Source organism: Cariama cristata, unplaced genomic scaffold (assembly GCF_000690535.1).
Source record: "Cariama cristata isolate BGI_N322 unplaced genomic scaffold, ASM69053v1 scaffold34453, whole genome shotgun sequence".
In the NCBI taxonomy this organism is placed as follows: domain Eukaryota; kingdom Metazoa; phylum Chordata; class Aves; order Cariamiformes; family Cariamidae; genus Cariama; species Cariama cristata.
This window is the reverse complement of record NW_009608468.1, coordinates 9,203-30,723: the sequence shown is the minus strand read 5'-3', so window position 1 is coordinate 30,723 and position 21,521 is coordinate 9,203. Positions and strand designations below refer to the sequence as shown.

The 21,521-nt window shown below is 46.0% G+C and overlaps 1 protein-coding gene across 1 annotated transcript; it reads left to right on the top strand.

Moving 5' to 3' along the window:
- The first annotated feature begins 245 nt into the window (after positions 1-245).
- PURG (purine-rich element binding protein G) lies at positions 246-1,315 on the top strand. The gene has a single exon (XM_009697137.1). It carries the CDS (start codon positions 246-248, stop codon positions 1,260-1,262), a length of 1,017 nt encoding a protein of 338 aa, XP_009695439.1. The 3' UTR covers positions 1,263-1,315.
- The last annotated feature ends 20,206 nt before the right edge of the window (positions 1,316-21,521 follow it).

The window sequence follows — 21,521 nt, the reverse complement described above, 5'->3', positions numbered from 1 at the left end:
GGAAGGAGAGCTCCCTTGCCTGGGAGGAGGTCGTCCGGGTGGCGGGAGCTGGAGCAGGGGAGGCGAAGTGCACCCGGGATCCTCTTGCTGCGATGCTGCGTGCCGTGGCAGCGGAGAGGGATGCAGGCGTCTTTGTAGGAAGAGCAGCGCCAAACGGAGATGCCGCCGAGAAGGCGAGCAGGCCCCTGATGCTGATGTTGTCATCTGTGTCTCTGTTATGTATTATTTCCAGCTGATTGGTAGAGATGGAAAGAGGGAGAGGAGGAGGAGGAGGAGGAGGAAGGAACCTGGGAGGCTCTGGCCTGCACAGGAGCATTTATTCCCAGTCCCAGCAGCAGTACCATTACCCGGCCTCCTCCCAGGGGGCCTGCATGGAGATCCAGGAGCTGGCCTCCAAGAGGGTGGACATCCAGAAAAAGCGATTTTATCTGGATGTGAAACAGAGCTCCCGAGGCCGCTTCCTGAAGATTGCTGAGGTCTGGATAGGAAGAGGCAGGCAGGACAATATCAGGAAAAGCAAGCTGACCCTCTCCTTGTCCGTGGCTGCCGAGCTGAAAGACTGCCTGGGGGACTTCATCGAGCACTATGCCCACTTGGGTCTGAAAGGCGGCCACAGTCACCGGCACGAGCACAACAATGGCAAAGAGCAGCATCCCCGGAGGCGACAGCAACACCCACCGCCTTCGCCTCCAGTGTCCGTTGGCTCTGAAGAGCACCCTCACAGCGTCCTCAAAACGGAGTACATCGAGAGGGACAACCGAAAGTATTACCTGGACCTGAAGGAGAATCAACGAGGGCGCTTCTTGCGGATTAGACAAACCATGAGTAGGGGACCTGGCATGATGGGTTATTTTGGCCACAGCTTGGGACAGGAGCAGACGATCGTCCTTCCAGCGCAAGGGATGATTGAGTTCAGGGATGCTTTGGTCCAGCTGATTGAAGAATATGGCGAGGGGGACATAGAGGATCGCCGGGGGGGAGGCGATGAGCCCCCGGAGCTTCCCGAGGGCACCTCCTTCCGAGTGGACAACAAGCGCTTCTACTTCGACGTGGGATCCAACAGGTATGGCATTTTCCTGAAGGTAAGTGAGGTGAGGCCACCCTACCGTAACACCATCACGGTTCCATACAAAGCATGGACACGGTTTGGGGAAAATTTTATCAAGTACGAAGAAGAGATGAGGAGAATTTACAACAGCCATAAAGAAAAAAGAATGGATGCCAGAGGGGACAGTGGTGAAGAGCAAGAGGGTCTCGAATAGAGTGCATTGGACTGGCCATCTGGCAAAACAAACAAAACAAGCAGAAATTGGTGAGAGGGACTGACCTATAGTAATTTCAAGTTGCCCCATTTTTTTGTAAAGTCCTTTTCCAGTAGTTCTTGCTAACTCCACTATGTAATGTTATGGGAGTCTGGTTATCATGTTAAATTATGCCCAAAACATCTCCGTATGTCTTATGAAAGTACCGACCTCCCGAGTCTGTATGAGTCAGCTGCTTCGAGTGTTGAAGACTATGGAAGTATGCGTATCAGCACAAAAAAAAAAATCTGGCACTCTGACCTTTAAATAGTCTAGATAAGGCTTGTGTTGCACTTCAACGTGATACCAAAAAAAAAACCCCAAACCTTATGCTGAAATATGTCGGTTTCTGTTTATGATGGGTTTTCCAGGACTGAATTCTGCTTGTACTCGGTCAAAAGGCTGAGCAGCGTAGCTATAGGGCGTTTATGACAAAAATCAACTTCATGTGAATTGCTGGTATGTGTATGAGGAGAGGCAGAGGTTTTAAAATTGGCATATGCTGGTTATTGAGTTTGAAACGATATTCTGTGTGGGTAAAACCTCGATAACTGGTCAGAGCTTTATAACGTGCTGGTGAAGAGCGGAAGATTTGTTATTCATTTCGTAGTTTTGTGCTGACCGAATAACCCAAGTATCCCAGGACAGTGAAGCTCTACTCAAGTGCTAAGCCTTTTCAATTAATGGCAATGAATAATAACACACTCCTCATCTATGTGTTCTGCCCATGCGAGGCTGGTGATTTTTTTATTTTTAATGCATTTGTCCAAAATGTCAAAAGGTATTTTTGTATTAGGCATGTTATGGGTTCCAGCAGGTAGCTGTGGAGCAGGTATTTGGAGGTGGAGGGACCGCCGTGACTGAGGCTCCTGGCTTCTCTCCCAAACATGAGATTAATGCGGTCGTGATGTTACCCGTGTGAGGAAAATACCCGGGTGTTTTTCTCCTCCCACTGCGAGAAAGACCTTTGGGGGGTTTGGTGCACCATTAGATAAGTATAAAAAGGCATCTCTCTCATACTTACCCGTAGCGTGTTTCGGAAGCCTTGGTTAATGCTGCATCGGGTGTTCTGTCGTGTTGATTTTACAGGTGGTGTTGTTAGGAGATAATATCCGTGCCCTGCCATCACCCCCTTCCCACCCACTCGGAGCTGGGGCTGTCATCAAGCAATTCAATTCCTGATTGCCCATCACAGGTTTCGGTGTTGTCCCGCTGAAGTCTCTGTAATGTGAATTTTACATCTCGTGATATAAACTCTCTGCCTGGAGGGAAAATATATATAATTATCTGTTTAGGAGGTTGACGAAAGATTTTGAAAATTCTTTGTTTCTTAAAACATGAATATTTATAAAGGAGCTTTTCCAGCCTTTGGGCAGTCAGCTCCTTCCCCTCTGAAACCAGCGGGAGTTTGATTGAGCTCCAGGTAATTCACATAACGTGTTGTCCACCTTTAAGATCTTTTTTAAGTAAGCATTACTGTGTCTAATCAGATATTTATAATCATTTGAATCGCGTTTTTTTTACAGAGTGGCCCAGTGTGCATGTGGACCAGCTATTTTGCCATGCAACCTTTACATGTTTTTTTTTAGTCTGTTGAAAAACGTATTTATCTCCAACCAGACCGTTCATCACTCTTAGTCTGGACCCACCTGCACGCTGCATGGCCGCGCTGAATCCGAATGGTATTACCTGTTAACGTCATTAACCATAACGAGAAAAGTTGGGGCGGCAGGGTTGGGAACCAAGAGGATAATCTGGACTTTAGTTTGGGTACTAAAACTACTCGATCTGTTTTAACTTAAAAAAAAAAAAAAAAAAAAAGAAAAAAAAAAAAAAAAAGCTTGCACCAAAGTCACCAAAGAACCTTTAGGAAAATGTTACGGTTGTGACAAGAAGTAACAAAGTTAATTTCACTGTTTTAGGTGATTCCCCCTTTAGGCAAAACCACACATAGCAGTTACAGCAACCAAGCCTTTGGCTTAGTGTCAAAAACTCCCATCCGTTTCTGCATAGATTGCTCTTTCAGGTACTTTTTCAACTCTCGGAGAGATGTTCTCGCTCCACCACTCAAACAGCTAGCGGACCGTGATGAATCAGCTGGAGGTTAAACGGGGTACTGGTTCATCATCGCTCTTAGGGCTTTGGTCCCAATGGTTTAACACGTCAATTAAAAAAAAAAAGAACAAAATTAACATTAAAATAACTCTACATCCTGTTATTGGTGTGAAACCAGAATTTAGTGAATGAGTCCTTGATGCATATGTTAGCGTATTGCTGACTGCTGCTGCCTGTCACAGTGCCTGGAGTTAAAGATTAACTTATATTCCAACAAACTGGAGCTATGAATGTACAAACTTTTTATGCTCTCCTTCCTGTTTCTATGTGGCATTCCTCCCCTACGAGTTTGACATCTCCCCGTCCCATCCTACCTTTAGCTTCAAGGGATCGTAAAAGCTCCTACGTTGGAATTAGCCTGAGTGACCGCGTTTGTTGTAAGTGATCATGCCTTCCCTGTGTTCCTGTAGCATCAGTGAGGAAAATACTTGCGACAGGCAAAGCGATTGGAAAGGGATATTTTCTTCACCGTTTTAAAAGAAAAAAAAGATGCGAAATGGCTTTCCTTATTGCTGCCTGTTTTTTTAAAAAAGCCTTTATCTTTTGTTAATGAATTGGCCTTCCGATGGCATTAGTTTGTTGTAAGTGTCACCCAGGAATTCAGCATCTGCTGGCTACTGGGTCGGGCTCGGTTCTGGCACACAGGTATCCCGTAGGATCCACTAATGCATTTACTCCCCTGGCATGGGATGCACCTTAGTATCCAAAACTGGATGGGGATCTTCACGTTCATAGCCGATCACCCATGGTTAAACCATTAGCCATGGGTTTCCACCGCAATGGAAAGCACCGATGTTTGCAGATGTTGTCCTTGGAGGGTAATACAGACTCACTCAAAATGTAGCAATGCAAGACTTTAACGGTGAGATTCGGAAACGGGTTCCTTGTTATTTTTGGCAGCGCGTCTTCAGCTTCTGAGAGCGGTGATATTGCGGGCCGCTTGTGCGCAGAAGGGCCCATCGAGATGCTCGGGAATGCTGAATCCCTAATGTGTTTTAAATGTTCGTTCCTGATGCCCTGAAACTGCCACGTCCCTTAAACTTGAGAAAACACAAGCTTATTTGCACTAGAAAGAACGGCCAAAAACAATCCTTAGGAGGACAGGGTGAAGAGCACCAGTCTGAACCTCTTTTTCTCATGAGAGAATTTCCTATTCAAGCCCTCACCTCTGTTTCAAAATTGTACGGTCCCGGCAGAAAGTCTGTCAGTTCAATAATTAAATTGTAATGCACTTTATATTGTGTAAATAATACTAGGAGCACGTTTCTGCTCCCGCTCTGGTAAGGGGATGCTTCGGTAATGTAGTTAATGCTGAAAGAAGCCGTCTCCTGCATGCACGTGTCTGTTAGAGACCTATTGTACTTGCTTGGTCCAGCTCTGCTCGTATGTTAGAGGAGGACAGGCATTATATTGAGGATCCTCTCAAACCACCAAGAGTGGGATGATGTTTTTTTTTTAAGTTGCGATTTGCAGAGCTGCTGAGCATCCTCAGCTCCGCCGTCACTGCAGCTCCTCGCCCCTTCTGCAAATTGGGTCCCTGACGTTGCTGCCACGGCTTAAAACCAAGCTTTTCACGTATAGTCTTGACAAAGCCGAGTCCAGCAGTTCCCTTGTACTTGGCTTTCCTCGCTGCTGGCGCAGAAGCTGAGGCAGTCCCTAAAAACCTTGTCCCGGGTGGAGGGGGCTGCGGAGGCTTCCCCTGCCTTGCAGCTGGGAGGTTTGTGTTGAGTCCAGCCCATCAAGCCGGCTTTCTCGGTGAAGTACGGAGGCAGGGGCACGTTAACGAAGGGTGGGGAAGTGTTTTGCACTGGTGTGGTGAGGGTGACCCGCCGGGTGCTCTGGAGGGGATGGCAAAACCCGCCGTCGTGGGTACGTCGTGTCAAGTCTGGATGACGGACTTTACCCAGCAAGAAGCTACAGCGGTTATTGGTAATCTACTCGTTGTCGTAAGTGTTTCTTATCTGTATCCAATATATACACATTCATATTCACATATAAGCATTAATGTATTTATGTGAGTATATCGTAGCCTGTAGTAGCTTGTAGCGAAATAATCTTATTTATCTGAAGTACGCAGTCTAAAGAGGGGACAGTTTTCTTCTACTACCGGTCTGGATAAACGCGTTATTTCACCGAGAGCTGGTTGCGTGCTGTTTGTCACGGCCCTTGTAAGATTTCTGCTTTTAAGTGCTGTCATCCCTTAGGTTTTCGGCAAGGCTGCAAGGGAAAATGTAGTCAAAAGAAGGCAAAACCCTTGGAGGCATCGTTGAGGGTGAGAGCTGTAAAGGAAGAGGCAGCTGCAGGTACTGCCGGCCCCATCGTGTTTCAATGCCATCTTGCAGTCCCCTGGCTCTGCAAACCTGTATTACCATGTTCATAAAATCCCAAGTGGAAGTATTAAAAACCTGTCCTTTATACAAAAAATAAAAGCAAGCAATTACCAAAATCAATGTCAGCACACTTTTTTTCTGCTAAAGATGTCATAGTCTAATGATTGCACCAATTTTTTTTCCCTATGGCCTATTGAAGTGACCTAAACTCATAGGGAAGGGAGTTGGTGGGGGTTAAGAAGTCTACTGCTTGCTTGACTTGCGGCCCTTTTATCAGAGCGTAGTAATTTTTATAGCAGAAAAAGGTTTGTTATCGTGTATTTTTATTGGGCAGATTTTGCACCAAGTCCAAAATTAATTAATAAGCGGTTTTAGTTCCATGGCATTCCTACTTTTGCTGTACATACAGTATATACACACAATTTATAAAATAATTCTTAAAGAAAAATATGCCTTCCATTTAATTTTCTATGCTGCTTCCTCCAAAATTAAAATGCCCTTTATTTTTAATTGCTTAACGTGTTGTGATGTCTAAAATTCACCTTTCCCTCCTACCCCTCCATTCCTTTCAAGTAAAGGTTGTATTCGAAATAAAGAGTTTATCCATGTAAGAGTGGAAATAAAGGCTACACTTGACATGTTGTAAGCTACTTGCATAAACCTGAGCGAGGCCGTCACCCCACAGCCTTTCCCAAAACAAATCATCCCTCCGGCGTTGATCCCGCTGGCATGAACATTGGCATTGTCCAGCGTATCCGAGATTTCCTGTGAGAGCATGATAAGTCCCTGTAGACGCCCGGCAGGTTGGGACCACGGACCTTGTCCCCTTGGATGGGCGAGTTGGCGATGGCTTGAGGTGGCAGCAGGTTTAAGCCATCCTCCTCGTACCTGCGGACGATGCCATATACACAGGTTGTTTCCTGGCTGTAGGGCATACTGTCTGTTGGGCAGTGGGTATATCATCTTTACGTTATTAACGCTAGCGTGGTGATGTCTTCTGTTGACCTCTCTGTCCTTTCATCTACAGTCATTAAAATTTCATGGCGTAGATGTAAAAACAAGCGAATTTGAGCATCTGGAGAAACAAGATTCAGCCATTAGGCTTTTTTCTTCTGGGTAGAAGTGAAACCTGTGTGGGACTGCGGTTCCTGTGAAGGGTCTCGGTTGCTTTCCACATTCTACATGCTTGCAGTTCGTTATCGTTTAGCCCATCAGCGCTGCGAAATCATGGCTGTGGATGTTTTGGGGTGATCCGGTCTTGCCTAAAAATGGCTGAATTCTATCATGACCACGGGAAAGAAAGGGCCCAGCCAGAGGACAAGGTGCTTCTGGACTCGGGCATTTTGGAAAAAGCTAAAGACAGATATTTTCCTGCTCTGTTTCTCCAAAATCTGCAGCAGCTTTCATGGGCTGACGCTGATTTTTCTTCCTAATATTTTGTCATGCCCATGTTCAGTTCCCCACCTGTACCTCCATAAAGGCAACAATATTTTAAAGCATTGAGGTAAAGTAAAATACCAGGAACTCCTGATAAATGATGTGGATTAAAAATTGGTTTTCCAGAAATGTCAAAGCATAAATTGAGGTTTTAGAAGGTGGATGCCGTTTTGGCATTTCTGTGATGGATGTAATTTGATTGTTCCTTCCACATCCTGAGGCATCATGCAAAAAGTGAACCTGCAGCCTCAGGGCTGTCTTATGTACATTAATTTCTAGGAATGTGTACGCTGGATGTACCTTCTGGCCTTTTCATGCTTGTTGAACGTGTGTTGCATTTGTCCTGTATCTAGAGGTATTGGCCTAGCCTCCAGGTGCCTGGCCACCACCCCAATAAAACCATCATTAACGACTTGCTAATTCATCTTCTTAATGATAGGCTACCTCGAAACGCTTGGAGTGGCACATGGAAATTGCTAGCTCTGTACAGAGTAGCCACCTTAAATAAAAAAAGACATACTGTGTCTTTTAAGTGTTTCAGACCCATCCTACATACTGTTATTCAACAGGGCGGGATAACGGCTCCTGCCTTGGAGTTGTTGGATGGAGATGCAGCCGGTCAGATGGGTTTCTTAACTGCAGTGGGGGAGATCCATCCCGCAGGCAGAAGAAGTTTGTGTCTAGCTGTTTCTTCAGCTTGACCATTTGCCACGCAGAGTTAATTGGAGGAAAAGATCGCCCTTCGTGTCCGTTGCTGGAAGATAGCTAAAGCTAAGCCTCTCTGCCCAGCCCCACTAAGCACAGTGCTGATGTAACGTCTGTGAATTTATGTGTGATGCACAAATTAACATAAGGAGAAGGGAGAGAGGAATATTAAATATATATATATATGCATATACATATTAAAAATAGTAATATTTTCCTCTTTCCAATAGGTCCTTCCCCTTTGAGATGTTAACGTGTTAGCTGTTGTCTTTTCTGTTTTCCGTATCAGAGATGTTCAACACGCAATACGAGCAGGGAGATAGATTTCACAAGCAATATCAACATACTATACTATTAACGTTAAATCTTTACACTACAAATCGCGTGCAATAGAATCTGCATTTCAAAACAGCAGAGAGTATGTGGGATAAAAGACACGGGTTAACCTCAGGCTCTTACAAGTATTCCCATCTGGTCGTTGTTCTGAGCGTGTGTTGGCACGATGCGGAGGGAGAGGGGGAGTAAGAGCAGAGATAAGCGCTTCCCACCGAGGCAGAGGAACGAAAAGGCAGGAGGGGGTGGAGGGAAGCGAGGACAAGATTCGTGCTCCAGAGAATCGCAGAGCATGATGATGGTTTTATCTGCGGTAGGAGGAATAGGTGGCACCGTCAGCGCTCGAGTCCCGCAGAGCTGGGGAAGGAGGCAGAGAGCCCGGATCTTAACGCTCGTCTCGGGGACCAGGGTAGGTCTCTTTGGCTGGGCCTCCTTCCTCTTTGGGGCACATCTATCTGGCAGTAACACACTCTGCAAGCGTTGAGACTTCCCGACAAAGCCATTGGGGCCAAGCAGGTCCGACGGATGGAGTTATTGCTTTTGCAGCTTGCTTTTTAAGACCTGAGTGGCTTGGCTCTTACTGTGCTGGGAGGCTTGCCCAGGAATACCTGCAGAAGCTTAGGGGAGCATACAAGTGTAGGTGGCCTGTAAGGTTTGTTCATGCCATCCCATCTTATGGATGCTGGCGTGTGCTTTTCACCAGAGCCTTGCTCCGCAGGCTGCTCTGACTGCCTCCTGCTCCGGGAACCAGCCGGGGCTGTGTGACGGAGGGTTGTGTTATCGATGGGGCAGCTGCTCTTTTCCGTTGCAGAAGAAAGGTGTTGGTGAAGGCTGGAGGGCATCAGAGGGAGAGAAAGCTGCTTTCAAGAAGCAAACTCTGTGCCTGTCTTTGCAAAGGGGTCTGTGTCGTTTTTAACAAGACTCTGCAGATGATCACCACTTGTATCGCCTTTGTTTTCCTGGACACCGGCGTTGGTACTCTGAGGTCTGATGTACAGAAGCGGTCGGTGTTAATAGCTGTTGGAAGCTGTGCTTTGAACGAGTGAAGTGCTGTAATAATAGCGAGGACTCTGGAAAAGCTGTCTGTGTCTCAAGCTGGGCCTCCTGATAATGGAGACTGGATCACTTTGGCTTTTATCTGCCTGTGCCTGTGTTCCCCACTGATAAAATGGGGTGAATGATACCTCCCTACCTCAAAGGGGTGTGATGAAGACGAGTTCATTTGGTGTTAGGAATTTTTATACTGATCAATACTGATGATCTCCAAAGGCAAAACAAGAAGAAATGTGGTGTGAAATGTGCCCAGTAGACACTTATGCAGTGTTTGGACAGTATGCGTAGGTAAGGCTTGGATAGGACACAGAATGATGGATGAAAAAGAAACCTATGTGCTAGAGGAGGAGAGAAAGTTGTAAGAGATTACGTAATTAAGCTCTCTATGCATATGTCCAAAGCAGTCGGAATTAAGGTTACTCAGATAATCCTTCGTTCTGGCATTTCCTGACCTTCAATTGCTCAGTTTTCCAGCTGTTTTTTTTCTCGGCTGTTTACGATATATGTATATGATATATGAAGCTATATCGGCGTACTGTTCAATAGCACCGGGTTGTTCAGTAGAGTTGAGCTTTCAATCCTGAATGGAGTCTCACAAGCCTTGCAAGAGCTCCTCCACCTCCCGCTTCCCTTCCAAGAAGGAGGAAAGACCAAAGAAGTCTGAGGGCGAGGAGGATGAGAGAACCTCGTGTAAGATGTATTACAGTGGGGCTGGCAGGGACCTCTGGAGAACATCAGATGTGGTCCCCCGTTCAAGGCAGGACTAGCTAAACCTGACCCGGTCCTCAGGCTGCTTTTCAGCCAGGCTGGTATTCAGTAGTCTGCAGAAGGTTACAAAGGAATAACCTACCTGACTCTCAACTTAAATTTGCAAGTACGAGGGTGCCTCTAATGGTACACTTCATGGTCCACACAGCAGAAAGCATCTATATTTTTTCCAACTTGAACAACCTGGAAAAAAAATCTTCTCTTTTAAATCTCCAGTGACAGAGATGCCCGGCCTCCCTCCCCAGGCTGTTTCAGTGGTTCACCCTGCTCACTCTCAGATACTTTTCCTGCTGTCCAGCCTGTGTGGCCCTTGCTTCCATCTCATTCTATCGCTTTTTCCCCTTCAAGCCATGCTCTGGAGAGGAGTTATGGAAACAGCTTGTTCCCTTCCTTGCTGCAGCTCTTTTACATAATTAAAGACTGTTGTCAGGTCTCTTCTGCATCCTTTTCTAAGCAAATACAAAACTTTCCACCAAGGGTAATTTTTAGCCCTCATCACGTTCTTGTTACTTTCTGATGAGTCCATCTTTTCCTTGAATCCGGAATTACAGAATCCAAAACTGGGAGAGGTATTTTCGCTGCGATCTTACCGGCTTCAGGTGGAAGGATTGCGAACAATACAAGGTTTTGTACACCCAGTACACTGGTTTTTCCAACAGAATAGAATAGAATAGTGTCATAGAATCATAGAGTCATAGAATCATTATGGTTGGAAGAGACCTCAAAGATCATCAAGTCCAACCGTATACCCGATGCCACCATGCCCACTAAACCATGTCTCGAAGCGCCACATCTAAATGTTTTGTGAACACCTCCAGGGATGGTGACTCCACCACCTCCCTGGGGAGCCCGTTCCAATGCCTAATGACTCTTACAGTGAAGAAGTTCTTCCTAATATCCAACCTAAAACCTAAAACCTAAACCTGTCGCTGTCTCCTTGCCGGCTGCACCGCAAGCAGTGCCCACCCAGCCGTGCCAGGGAACTGCCTGAAGAACCACGGGTTTTGGGCGATTTTCCAATTCCCAGAAGCTTCGGGTGCACTGAAAGTTAATTGGATTTTCCTTAGTAACATTTTTATTGCGAGGAGATCTGTCAGTTTTGTGTAGGTATGACTGTAGAGAAGTTCCTCCTGTTCCATGCAGCCTGTCACACTGCTCTATAATCACTCGACACGTATATCTGAGCCCCTTCCAGAAGTGCATTTAAGCATATGACTAACATCTGTCAAGCAGCAGTTGCTCTTTCTTCCCTCCTCTTCCTAGGGAAAAGGCTGAATGTGCCAATGCAGTCCCGGTATTTTTAACATAAATTAATTATCCCTGCTGTTGTGCGTGAACGCTGTGCAGGGTGAGCTGAAGCCCGTTGTGTGCTGGCAGCCGCAGACCCCGACGACTTTGCAGCACCTGAGCAAAGCGGGAGGCAAAGTCTGGAATTTGCTTGGCTCCCACCGCTTCCCTGGGTGACTGGGGTGGAAGAGGAGCTGTTTTGTCTCTGGAAATTCCCCTTCGACCGTTGCTGCTTTGCAAATTGTCCTTTTTCCTTTGAGCATCCCGTGGAGGAGTTTGCTGTGCTGCGGCATGGTTGGGAACTCCCTGCTGTAAAAAAACCGTCCCTCCTGCGGGAAGCTCACGGGGGAATCTAAGGCCAGAGACAGCACGTAGGTTTAGGCAGAGGAGAGGTGATGGGGCAGTGCTCTGGTCTAAATGAAACTCACTGTGCAGTCAACAGATGTATTGCTGTTTGGGATGCATTCATGATAGCTGAATTTTCTTTTCTTCCAGATTTTTGAACCACTCCCGAGATCTTTATAGTGGTGGTCAGAACTTTTTGCCAGGGAACTGAGCTGCCTATGAGGACAGTCTCTTTGCCGAGACACCAAAAAACTCTGCAAAGAGTTTGAAAACTGTAGCATTGTGCTGGTGCCACTTTTAAAAGCGCTTTTCCCAGCTAGGCGTCGCAGCAGGGATGAACAGAGGCCGTCGACAGCCAAGAACAGAGGGCAAGGCTTTGATTCAGTTCTTTGTGGCAGCATTTATCCTAGATCCTGTAACTCCGTTAATGCAGCGCCGAACGCTTTTCTTCTCTCTTCGCCTTTCATGGCAGGTGCAGGATTATCCTGGTGTGCCTGTGCCTAGTAGTTAGTCCTCCAGTTCGGGGGGGTTTTGGGGCAGACTGCTGTGTTTCTCTGAGCTCCGATGCTTTTACAAATTCACAACAGTAAATACCAGGGGAAGCACAAAACGCAAGAGCCAGCTCTAAAACTTTGTTTGACTAAACCATTTACGTGTTTCTGGCTTCTAAAAGCTCTCTGGCAAGGGGATTTTGTCAGCTGATATCAATTTAACATGTCCATCTCCTGTTCCACCCCTAATCACAAATTATTTTACTTTCAAGTCCTTTAAAGCTGTAGTGTGTCTCTTGTTGATGTGGTCACTTTCCTTTCTCTCAGATATAAAAGGTTTTGCTGGACCCTTCCTGAAAGTTGTGTGCACATCACTATAGTTAGTGGTGAAGTTTTTTAATTTAAGCATTTTTAATACCCCCCCCCCCCCATCATGGAAAAATTAGGGAAACAGTTTTAAAGAGTTTTTTTGCTCTAACGCTTACTTCTAGAGCTGCGAATAGGCACTGCGTTTCATGAGGTGAACCAAACCTCATGCCTCTTATCTCAGAGCATATCCTTTAAACTGGCATCTTCTTTCTTGCTCTGTCTGGTTGCAAAACATAGAATCACAGAATCATAGAATCATTATGGTTGGAAGAGACCTCAAAGATCATCAAGTCCAACCGTACACCTGATGCCACCCTGTCCACTAAACCATGTCTCGAAGCGCCACATCTAAACGTTTTTTGAACACCTCCAGGGACGATGACTCCCCCACCTCCCTGGGGAGCCCGTTCCAATGCCTAACAACTCTAACGGTGAAGAAGTTCCAGGTCACTAAAGCAGCATGGGCAGCAACCCTTGTAGATGTTTATGTGGCTCAGTGTATAGGGACATTTTCCTCTCGCTTTGCTTGCAGGGCTGGGTCCTGGTTGTGCTGTTCCGTTTCCCAGTTTGACCACTAAGAGTGTTTATCAGTCCGGTTCATGCCTCATGGGTGAGACCTGGCTTGAGAGCCCTAAATAGGGGTTTTCCTCAGAAGCTCACCACCTTTTATTAAGCACTTGCTTATGAACCTCTCTGGAAATGTGCAGAGCCCCAATGTGCCTTGATTCCCTCCATCCCCGTGTGTTTGCTAACTGCTGCAGCCGATGTAGGACAAAAAGATGCATAGCTGGTTATATGTTTCCCAGGCAGTTGTTTTCTCTGTGTCTATTTTGTTATTCATTGGCCTTAACCATTCCGGGACCTAAAGGCATCCTGTTCTGCAGCTCTCATCTGCTTCTGCAGCCGTTGCATGGGCAGTGGGGCTTTGGGAGATGTTAACTCCAGGTTGAGGCAGGTTCTTGTGGGGCTTGGGGTGATGCTGCAGCAAAGGAGCAGTTATTTAACCATACAGCCTTTCCTTCCCTCTGTGATCGTTCTTGGTCGAGTAGGGTTGGATGAACCACTTACCTGGGGTAGATATAATCATGCGCTTATTGTAGGCTAGCTTCTTCCTCCGAACAGCTAGCATGCAACATCTGGCTTGTAGACAACGTAGGACAGCTTCCCCAGGGATGAGCTTTACTGCGTCTGCTACAAGTATTGCTCTCAGCTTAGATTCTTCTTGCCGCAACTCATGGCTGTGCCTGGATCCATTGTTATGTGTAACCTTAATTTTGTTTCTCTGAACACAGAAGTAGGCTGCAGTCTGGAAGTACGCATCTTGAGCTGAACACTGCCAGGATTTCGTTCTCCCTGGGACATTTAAATTGGTTGCAGAATAATTAGAGTCACTTTGTTCTGCATGCGTAACAGCAAGGCACATCCACATCAGTTTGGGAATTGGCTCAAGGGTTTGATGTGGGTTAGTAAATTCAGGTACATGGGACGAGCATACCCACAGCAAAGTAGGTACAAAGATGTTGAGATAAGAGTTGTGTCTCTGCCAAATCTCCCATCTACTCTCTTACAGTCCTGCTCTGGCTCCGGTTGCTGCAGTGGGTGATGATGCAAGGAGCCACCAGGACCAGGGACCATCAGAGCCTGCATGTCAGACCTGGGTCAAAGTGACAACAGAGACCTCAGCTAGGCAAGGGACCACCGCCCACATGTATGGTATATCACAGTATAACTACAAAGGGGAGGCGTAAACAGCTTTATCCTGGGTACCACAGGAGCCCAACTATTTTAGCCTTCCTTTTCTGCCTCATGGGACTTTTAACTCTTGCCTGATGCGCAAGTTAAGCAGCCACTCTGGAGAGCATACGGACATTTCTGTCCTGGGATCGGCATGTGCCAGCATGCAGTCTGCACGTAAGCTTGCTGCATCCTGGCCCCTGCGCTCGGTAACAGCATTTTCTGCTTACACCAGCACAGTCATCCCTCAGTGCTGTCAGGGGCGACCCTTTGAGTTAACAAGTGATAAGTTCCTTCTAGCTATCTTATTAAAAAAAAAGAAGAAAAAAAAGAAGAGGAGGGAGGTGCTGGAATCACCTGATGAACATTTTCATGGATGCTGCCAGCTTTTTAACTGTGGGTTATCTTGGTGAAGGCATATTACAGAGGCTTTTCTTTTAAAAACAACTTAAAACTGTCAGTTTATTTGGCAGTGCATGTTTTGTGCTGATATGTGTGCATCCCCAAGAAAACCCACAATCCAGAGCGTATGGCAGAGGTGGTGCCCACTTACTCCTCCCTGCAGCAGCAAACTGCAGTTTAACCTGTTGTTTTTCTCACCTGTTTTCTGCTCTTAAGACACACCCTCTAAAGTAGGGATAACCTCCCTAAACGTGCTTATCCCTTTTTAGACAACCCACAGCCTCACAAGGTTTCAACAGCAGCCCACGGTTTCTGAAAGCTTCTTGCCATTTCTGAGATGATCCAAGAACAGGAAGGGACTGCAACTCCAGACCTGGCAAAGATGCAGTCGCTTTTGCTGGCTAACCTATAAAGGACAAGATGTCACCCCCAAAGTATTTCTGCAAGCCCCCCAAAAGACAAACAGAAAGTTAGAGGAGCAAGCTCTTGAGACAAGAGCCAAGAGGTAAGAGTGAAGACAGACCCGTGGCTTGGACTTTGCAGGCTGTTTCGGAGAGGACGGTGGCTCTCTGGGGTGGACTGGTCTACCACCCCTGTTTGTCTCCAAACCTCCTCCTGCGTTAGGCTCTGAAGTGCCCTCCTGCAGAGCGATGCAGCCTTCTCAGCCCCTCTGGGCCACAAGAAGAGAAAGAAAAAGCACCAACTGCAAGATCCTTTTAGCTTCCTCACCTTCTCAGGCTCTCCACAAAGTGAAGTTCATCCTCCTCCTCAATACTGCAGCCCTTGAGCTGTTGAAATAAGCCTTAGAGGTGCTCTCTCTGGTTGTTCAAAACCTATGCCAACCTCTTCCTCTCAGCGAAGCTGAAGATGCTGGGCAAAAGAGAACAAGCAAGAGGCTAAGACATGAGTATTTTTCACTTGCCTCAGCCTAAACACCAGCCCCCTCTGGGCTTTCAGTCTTCCAAGAGCTTCCCACATTTCTAGCCAAGCAGTTTGTTTTCTGGAAGAAGAAAAATTGGTAGTTTTGTGCTAGCAATAGCTGAAGTCCTCTTTTACTAGTGAAGGCATTTTCTTCCTCTCCTTTGAATTTTGTATGAATGCAGAAACTAATGTGAAATAAGAGTTGTAATATCGGGAAAGGGGAGATCAGAATAGAGCGTTCCTCTGGACAGGGTTTGATGCAATTTGAAGCTGCTTGTAGAAGACTGACTGGAAGGTAAACTGATTTGGGCTAAAAAAGCTGGTGCTGTTAAACTATGTTAGTGATTCTTTAGTAGATGGTCCAAAATAGCTTTTTCGTGACCTCTAACCTCTAGGAAAGATAACCGTATTTTTGATCTTACATTGAAGGTGCAATTCGTGGTGGAAGAAACTTAATGTTCTTTAGAAGCAATCTCAGGATGGCATTTACTGCCAAAAACATTGCGTGGAAACTTAAAGAAAACAAACCAAAAGTCACACATCTGAATCAACACCAGGTGAGCGTTTGCAGAGTGTTGTTGCTGAGCTAGCCAACCACACTGAATTTGGGGTACATATGAGTTGTAATCCACCTTTCTGCCTTCATGGTGACGCAAGATTTCTGATAAACGCCTGTGTACTGCGAGGAGGGGTTACAATTAGACAAGCAAGGGGCTCCTGTATTTGCAGCATCTTGCTTTGCACCTAGGCTTGATCCATTGACTGTAGAGGTGTTGTCCCCCCTGAGGAAAAGCGGTCCCCTCCGATATTCCTATGTTGTGTCGGTGCTGCGGTGCCTGTACAAGGTGGTAGATGCTGAGGTGCGTGTAGAGTTGGAGGGGTGCGTTTTGAGGGCAGTACTTGGTCACCAGCTGTTGTCTAGGATGCTGTGGCTTTTTCTACAGCAGAAAAAGAATGATTTCTGGTTGAAATTCATGTTAGGGGATTGTTTTCTGCCAAGCTACTCCCCCCACCATTTCAACTGTTTGTTATTCTCTTTTTCTTTCCACTGGTCATGTTACGCACCGCTCAACAGCTGCTGCATTTAATCCCAGAAGCTGTAGTTGGTAGCGAGCAAAGTGATCTCCATATAACCTCTATCTTACTCATAAGTGTGCATTATGAAGCTTAACCGATGGTAATAAAATGTTTTGCTTTCAACATGTGGTCCCTGTGGTCCAATGTTCCCGTCTTCAGGCACCGTCATTACAGCAAGGCGATGTATTGGAGTTACTCGGCGGCTCCCCAGGAATGTGCCTTGTAATGCTGGACACAGGCGTCATCGATGTCTAGCAACGTGTGTGGATACCCAGCGAGGAGAGATGGAGAACACCGAGCAGAGCCCTTTCCACGGTAGTGAGTTGGTGGTGGTGGCATTCCCAGGTAGAAGCAGCAGCTATGGTCGCGAGGTCCCCATGAATAAATTTGTCACGTACACGTTGCTCCCCTGGACACGTTTGCTCTTTGATGAAGGCTAGATCTTAATAGTCAAGGAAAAACTGCTGCAACGGGAAGACTTGCCGAGGTGCTTGGTGTCTTGCTTGGCTGTGACCCAAAGGTGCAGGTTCAGGTCTCCGTGAGATAGTCTCGCACTGCAGTCGGGTGTTAGAGCCTCTTCAGGGACTACGGTGGTACGTGGGGGAACAGAAACAGATTGCATGCCTGCTACTTGGGGATTTTTTCATCCCTTTGGCAACTACTCTGCAGGTTCATGGTTTTATACGTTGGTGTTTTCTTTCCTGCATACAAAAAAGGGCATTTTTATGTCATACTACACAATGGATTTTTTTGTGTGGGGAGGGGAAAGATGCTTCTCATCCACGTTTAAGTAACCATACAGAATGCAGAAAGTCTGCATTTGGAATTTCATTTTGGTTTACACATCATTAATGCTTTTATTGAAAACATCTTTTCACGTATAAATAATTTAAAGGTCATATGATTTTCCTTCTCTAAACCAAAAGCAGGAATTTCAAAGCAAGGATCTCCAAGCGTCGTTTCTGTGGTACAGTGGGTTGCATTAGCCCTACAGCTGGTATTTGTTGAACAGGATGCGGTTTCCCGTACTTGAACTTTATAGTGTTCAGTTTCAAAGCAGAATTTCCCAGGCAGAGCACGCCCAGAATGACAGCAGTACGTATCTGAATATATAGCTTTTTCGGGCAACAATAACATGGCCTTTTTCTAGAGATTGCCATTTTGTAAATAAGCTGCTTCTTGAGCAGCACGGCTAGGACTACAAAAGATGGATGATTATTTCTCCCCGGAATCGCTCTCTCTGCTGCAGGATCTGGTTTTTGTTGCGATAATTAGCATAGAATTAAAAATGGCCCCGCATCTTCAGTTCGCATTATGCCTCTGATACCGAGCGATCTGGGATCACATTTTACTCAGCAATAGGCTGTGTCTGGGAATCACTTTATTCACCGCTGAAAATCAGCATTTAATTGTGGCGCACAGATATCTGCAGACTTCGACGCAGCAAAAGCCTCCGCCTCCAAAAATAAAACGTTCCTTCTAATATACTTTCAAATGAGTTGTTTTTTGGAGACTGGAAAAGTTGCCAAGAATATTTAGATGAAAATCTAGCACGCCGGCTGAAGCATGATTTTACAAATGCCTTTAAAATCCAGAGCTCAGGCTGAAGTTGAGGTCACAGGCTAGCACGCAGCCTTTTCTCCCAGAAAACCTGTAATAGCTTCTCTTTTTAAAAATTTAATAGGGTTGCCAGTCCAAGTGGAGGCAGAATTGCAAGGAGTCTCAGACGTGGCCAACGGTGTGTCCTTGGACAAACTAAGCAGCAAAAATACAACGCGATGTGAAAACTTCCTTATGGGAGCAGTGCAGGAAATTACTGTGCAATTTGACGCAGTGTCCTAACATTAGATTTATTATCCACTTCCAAATCGTCTGCCAAAAATCCTTACAATCGGAAGATGGGAAAGAACACGTTATAAAAAGACCTGGAAAATGAGCAATTTTGGTACGGGAGTTTTCAGGCTGGTTAATTTTCTGTATGTACAATGTTTGGGTTTGGTCTCAACATGGAGGTCAATGGTACTTAAACCAAATGTTATCCCAGCACCTCCGTATAGGAAGTGGTGATATATGCCAGTCTTGCAAGATCAGGCTTGAATATGGCCCTGCAAGGTGCTGCTTTGGCCAGCGTAATGCTCAGCAATTGCTTTTAATCCCGCAAGACTCGACCATCATTTACGATAAAGCCGTGGTGTGCAAGCTGGCACACTTCTCCCTTGTAACACTCGCTCTCCTTCCCTGATGGACGTGTTCCTTGCCGGGTACCAGGGTCATGGCCACGTACACGCACTTGTGTACTTTCCCCAGACCTTGCTGGCTTTGGCAACAGGACTGGATATATCATTTCAGCAGTTTTCTTATCTGGATTGTGGACTGAGATGGTTGCATTTCCCCACCATATGCCTGCAGAAATCACAGTGCTGCCCTTCTCCAGATCCCACATCTTTTCTAGGCTCCTTTCTTTCCAGTTGTACATCTGCAAAAGTGGATCTACATCCATAGCCTCTGGATGTGCGACCTTGCTTTTTGCTTGTTTAAATACAGGTCTTTGTGGCAGTAGTGGAAATAAGTGACCTGGGTTTATAATTCTTTTTTTTACCCCTGGGGAATTAGTGTTACCTGCTTCTGAAAAACCATCTCCCTAGTGCTTGCTCTCTGATTAGGAAAATGTCTGCAGCTATACCTGAAGCATACCCGACATACTCTGCCAACTCCAGCAAGTCAATACTTTTGTTTTAAAAAGAGCTTTCTCCATAAAAAAGATTTGTACCCAGCTGAGACGCACCAGATGCTGGACAGCCAGGTGTTGCCTTGTACGACTCTTGGGAGAGTGGACGGCGATGCGTGCGGGGCCTGGGGAGCCACTTATGCTATTCAGTGCCCTTTTTTTGGGGTGCCTACTGAAACATAGGAGAATTGAAGGTCTGGTTTCCCCTTTTTCATTTGCCACTTTCATTTTGGGAGAAAACACCCTGTTTTCACAAGCGCTGAGCTCCCAAGGTAAGGGGATGGAAGGGCACTGCTGGAGCATGTCCCGGCTTGCAAGGAGCCGCTTCCAGCCCAGAGTGAGGACTGGGACCAACGCAGACCTTAGCGGGGAGATTTCGTGCACCCTGTTTCCAGTGAGTGGAGTCGTTGCTTTTCCAGCACAAGTAAAAAGGTAGAGTTGGGCTTGCAGCTCAACGTGAGGGAACAAAAAAGCAGATGTCAGCAGCTGGAATAGGTGATGGGGCAGTTGGTGGGAAGCACATGTTTAAAAAGAGAAAGGGGAAATGCCTGACATCCTTTTCCAGCCTCTTTCCAGGAGCGTGCCGATCCAAAGTCCTTCTCCAGAGTGTTTTCCTTCATGAAAATGAGGACGGCACGTCAGTAACATCAGTGTTTAGTAGACCACCTTCATTGTCTTGTTCTTGCATTAATTGTCCTTTGACTGGTAGGTTGGTTAAGAGAAAAAAGCCAGCTTAATGCATAGTCAGAAAGCTAAAAAAAAAAAAGCAAACCACAAATAAATAGGTAAATAGGCTAACTGTAAGATAGCGTGTAAAAAGGAGGCAGTCTGCAGTGCGACTCCTCTGTAAAGTGCATGATAAGCGTCGGCGAAGCTTGTTGCAGATACTGGGCAGGGTTGCTTTTGCTAGACTTTGAGTATCATAGTTGCAAAGACTCGTAAATGTTCCGAGAGACTCTTGGTTTTGAGGTGGGTTTTTTTTGTAAGCTGTGACCACTTGCTTTCTGAATGGGTTTGTAGTGATGGAGTTAATGGAGCTGTTCTTTATCGTAACCTAAAAGGTGTCAGTCGTTTGCTCGTCTGTGTTCACACGCTGAGCCGTAGCATTATGCATCTCTCCGCAATGGTGTGATTTGAAGCACTTTTGGTGTGGCATGTGCAGTTGCAGTGCTGTCTGTTTTTAATTTCACCCCTAGCTATCCCCCACGTTCTGTCTGTGTTTTGGACACTGAACCAAACCGACTTTGAAACTAGCACTTTAAGTACTAGTAGTCACTTTGCTTCTGGTTATATTGAGCACTGCACTTTTGTAAGTACTATCAGCACTGAGTTTTGAACTGTTTATTTTCCCCAGTTTATTTAGCCTCTTAGGCACAGTGTTAATTACTTAGGGGCCAACAGAAGATAATTTCGAGGTGTATGGGACCACTGTCTGGTGCCTGACTTCCATTACATAACCATTAGCGATTTTATAAAGTAGGGAACTGAACCCAAGCTTATTTTACACAACAGAGCGAACATCTAAATCACTGACGTCCAGGCAGACGTGGTTGTTGTAAACTCTGAGGTCGTCTGGAGACCCAAGCGCATGGCTTTTAAAAACACCAAAGATAGAGGAGAAATCTAAAAAGGGATCGGGATGGTGCAAGATTGTCTGATTTACGCTTGGAATTGAGCAGACCGCAGGACGCAGAGCAGACTCGGAATGAGAAGCGTAGGGCAGATGCTCGTGTTTTTGGTACGAGACCCCGGTCTGCGTTACCAGGGTGAATCCATGGGACAGCAAAGTTAAAACCAGTCTGAGATGCTGGTATCAGTAAAGTCTGCGCTCAAGCCATTGCAATAAAAGCCATCATTGTGCCTGTACTGAAAATGCTGTTAAGATTGATTGTGGGCTTAAACTACAAAAGGTACTTTTAAGTAAAAAGACTTACATATGATTTAGAAGATGGAGCATAATAACCATGCGGTTTGCTGTTGAATTTGAAAAGCAGTGTTAGGAGCTGATCCGGTCTTGTGTTAGGAAGCAATTCAGATGTGCTTGGCTATTCTTGTTAAATTCCTGTGGTATTTCAGTACGGATGGTCGGGGACCAGAGCTCCCTTGCCAGCAAGAAATCAGTAGG

Coding starts and splice junctions, on each gene's coding strand:
- PURG (XM_009697137.1), top strand. CDS start 246: ATGGAAAGAGGGAGAGGAGGAGGAGGAGGAGGAGGAAGGAACCTGGGA.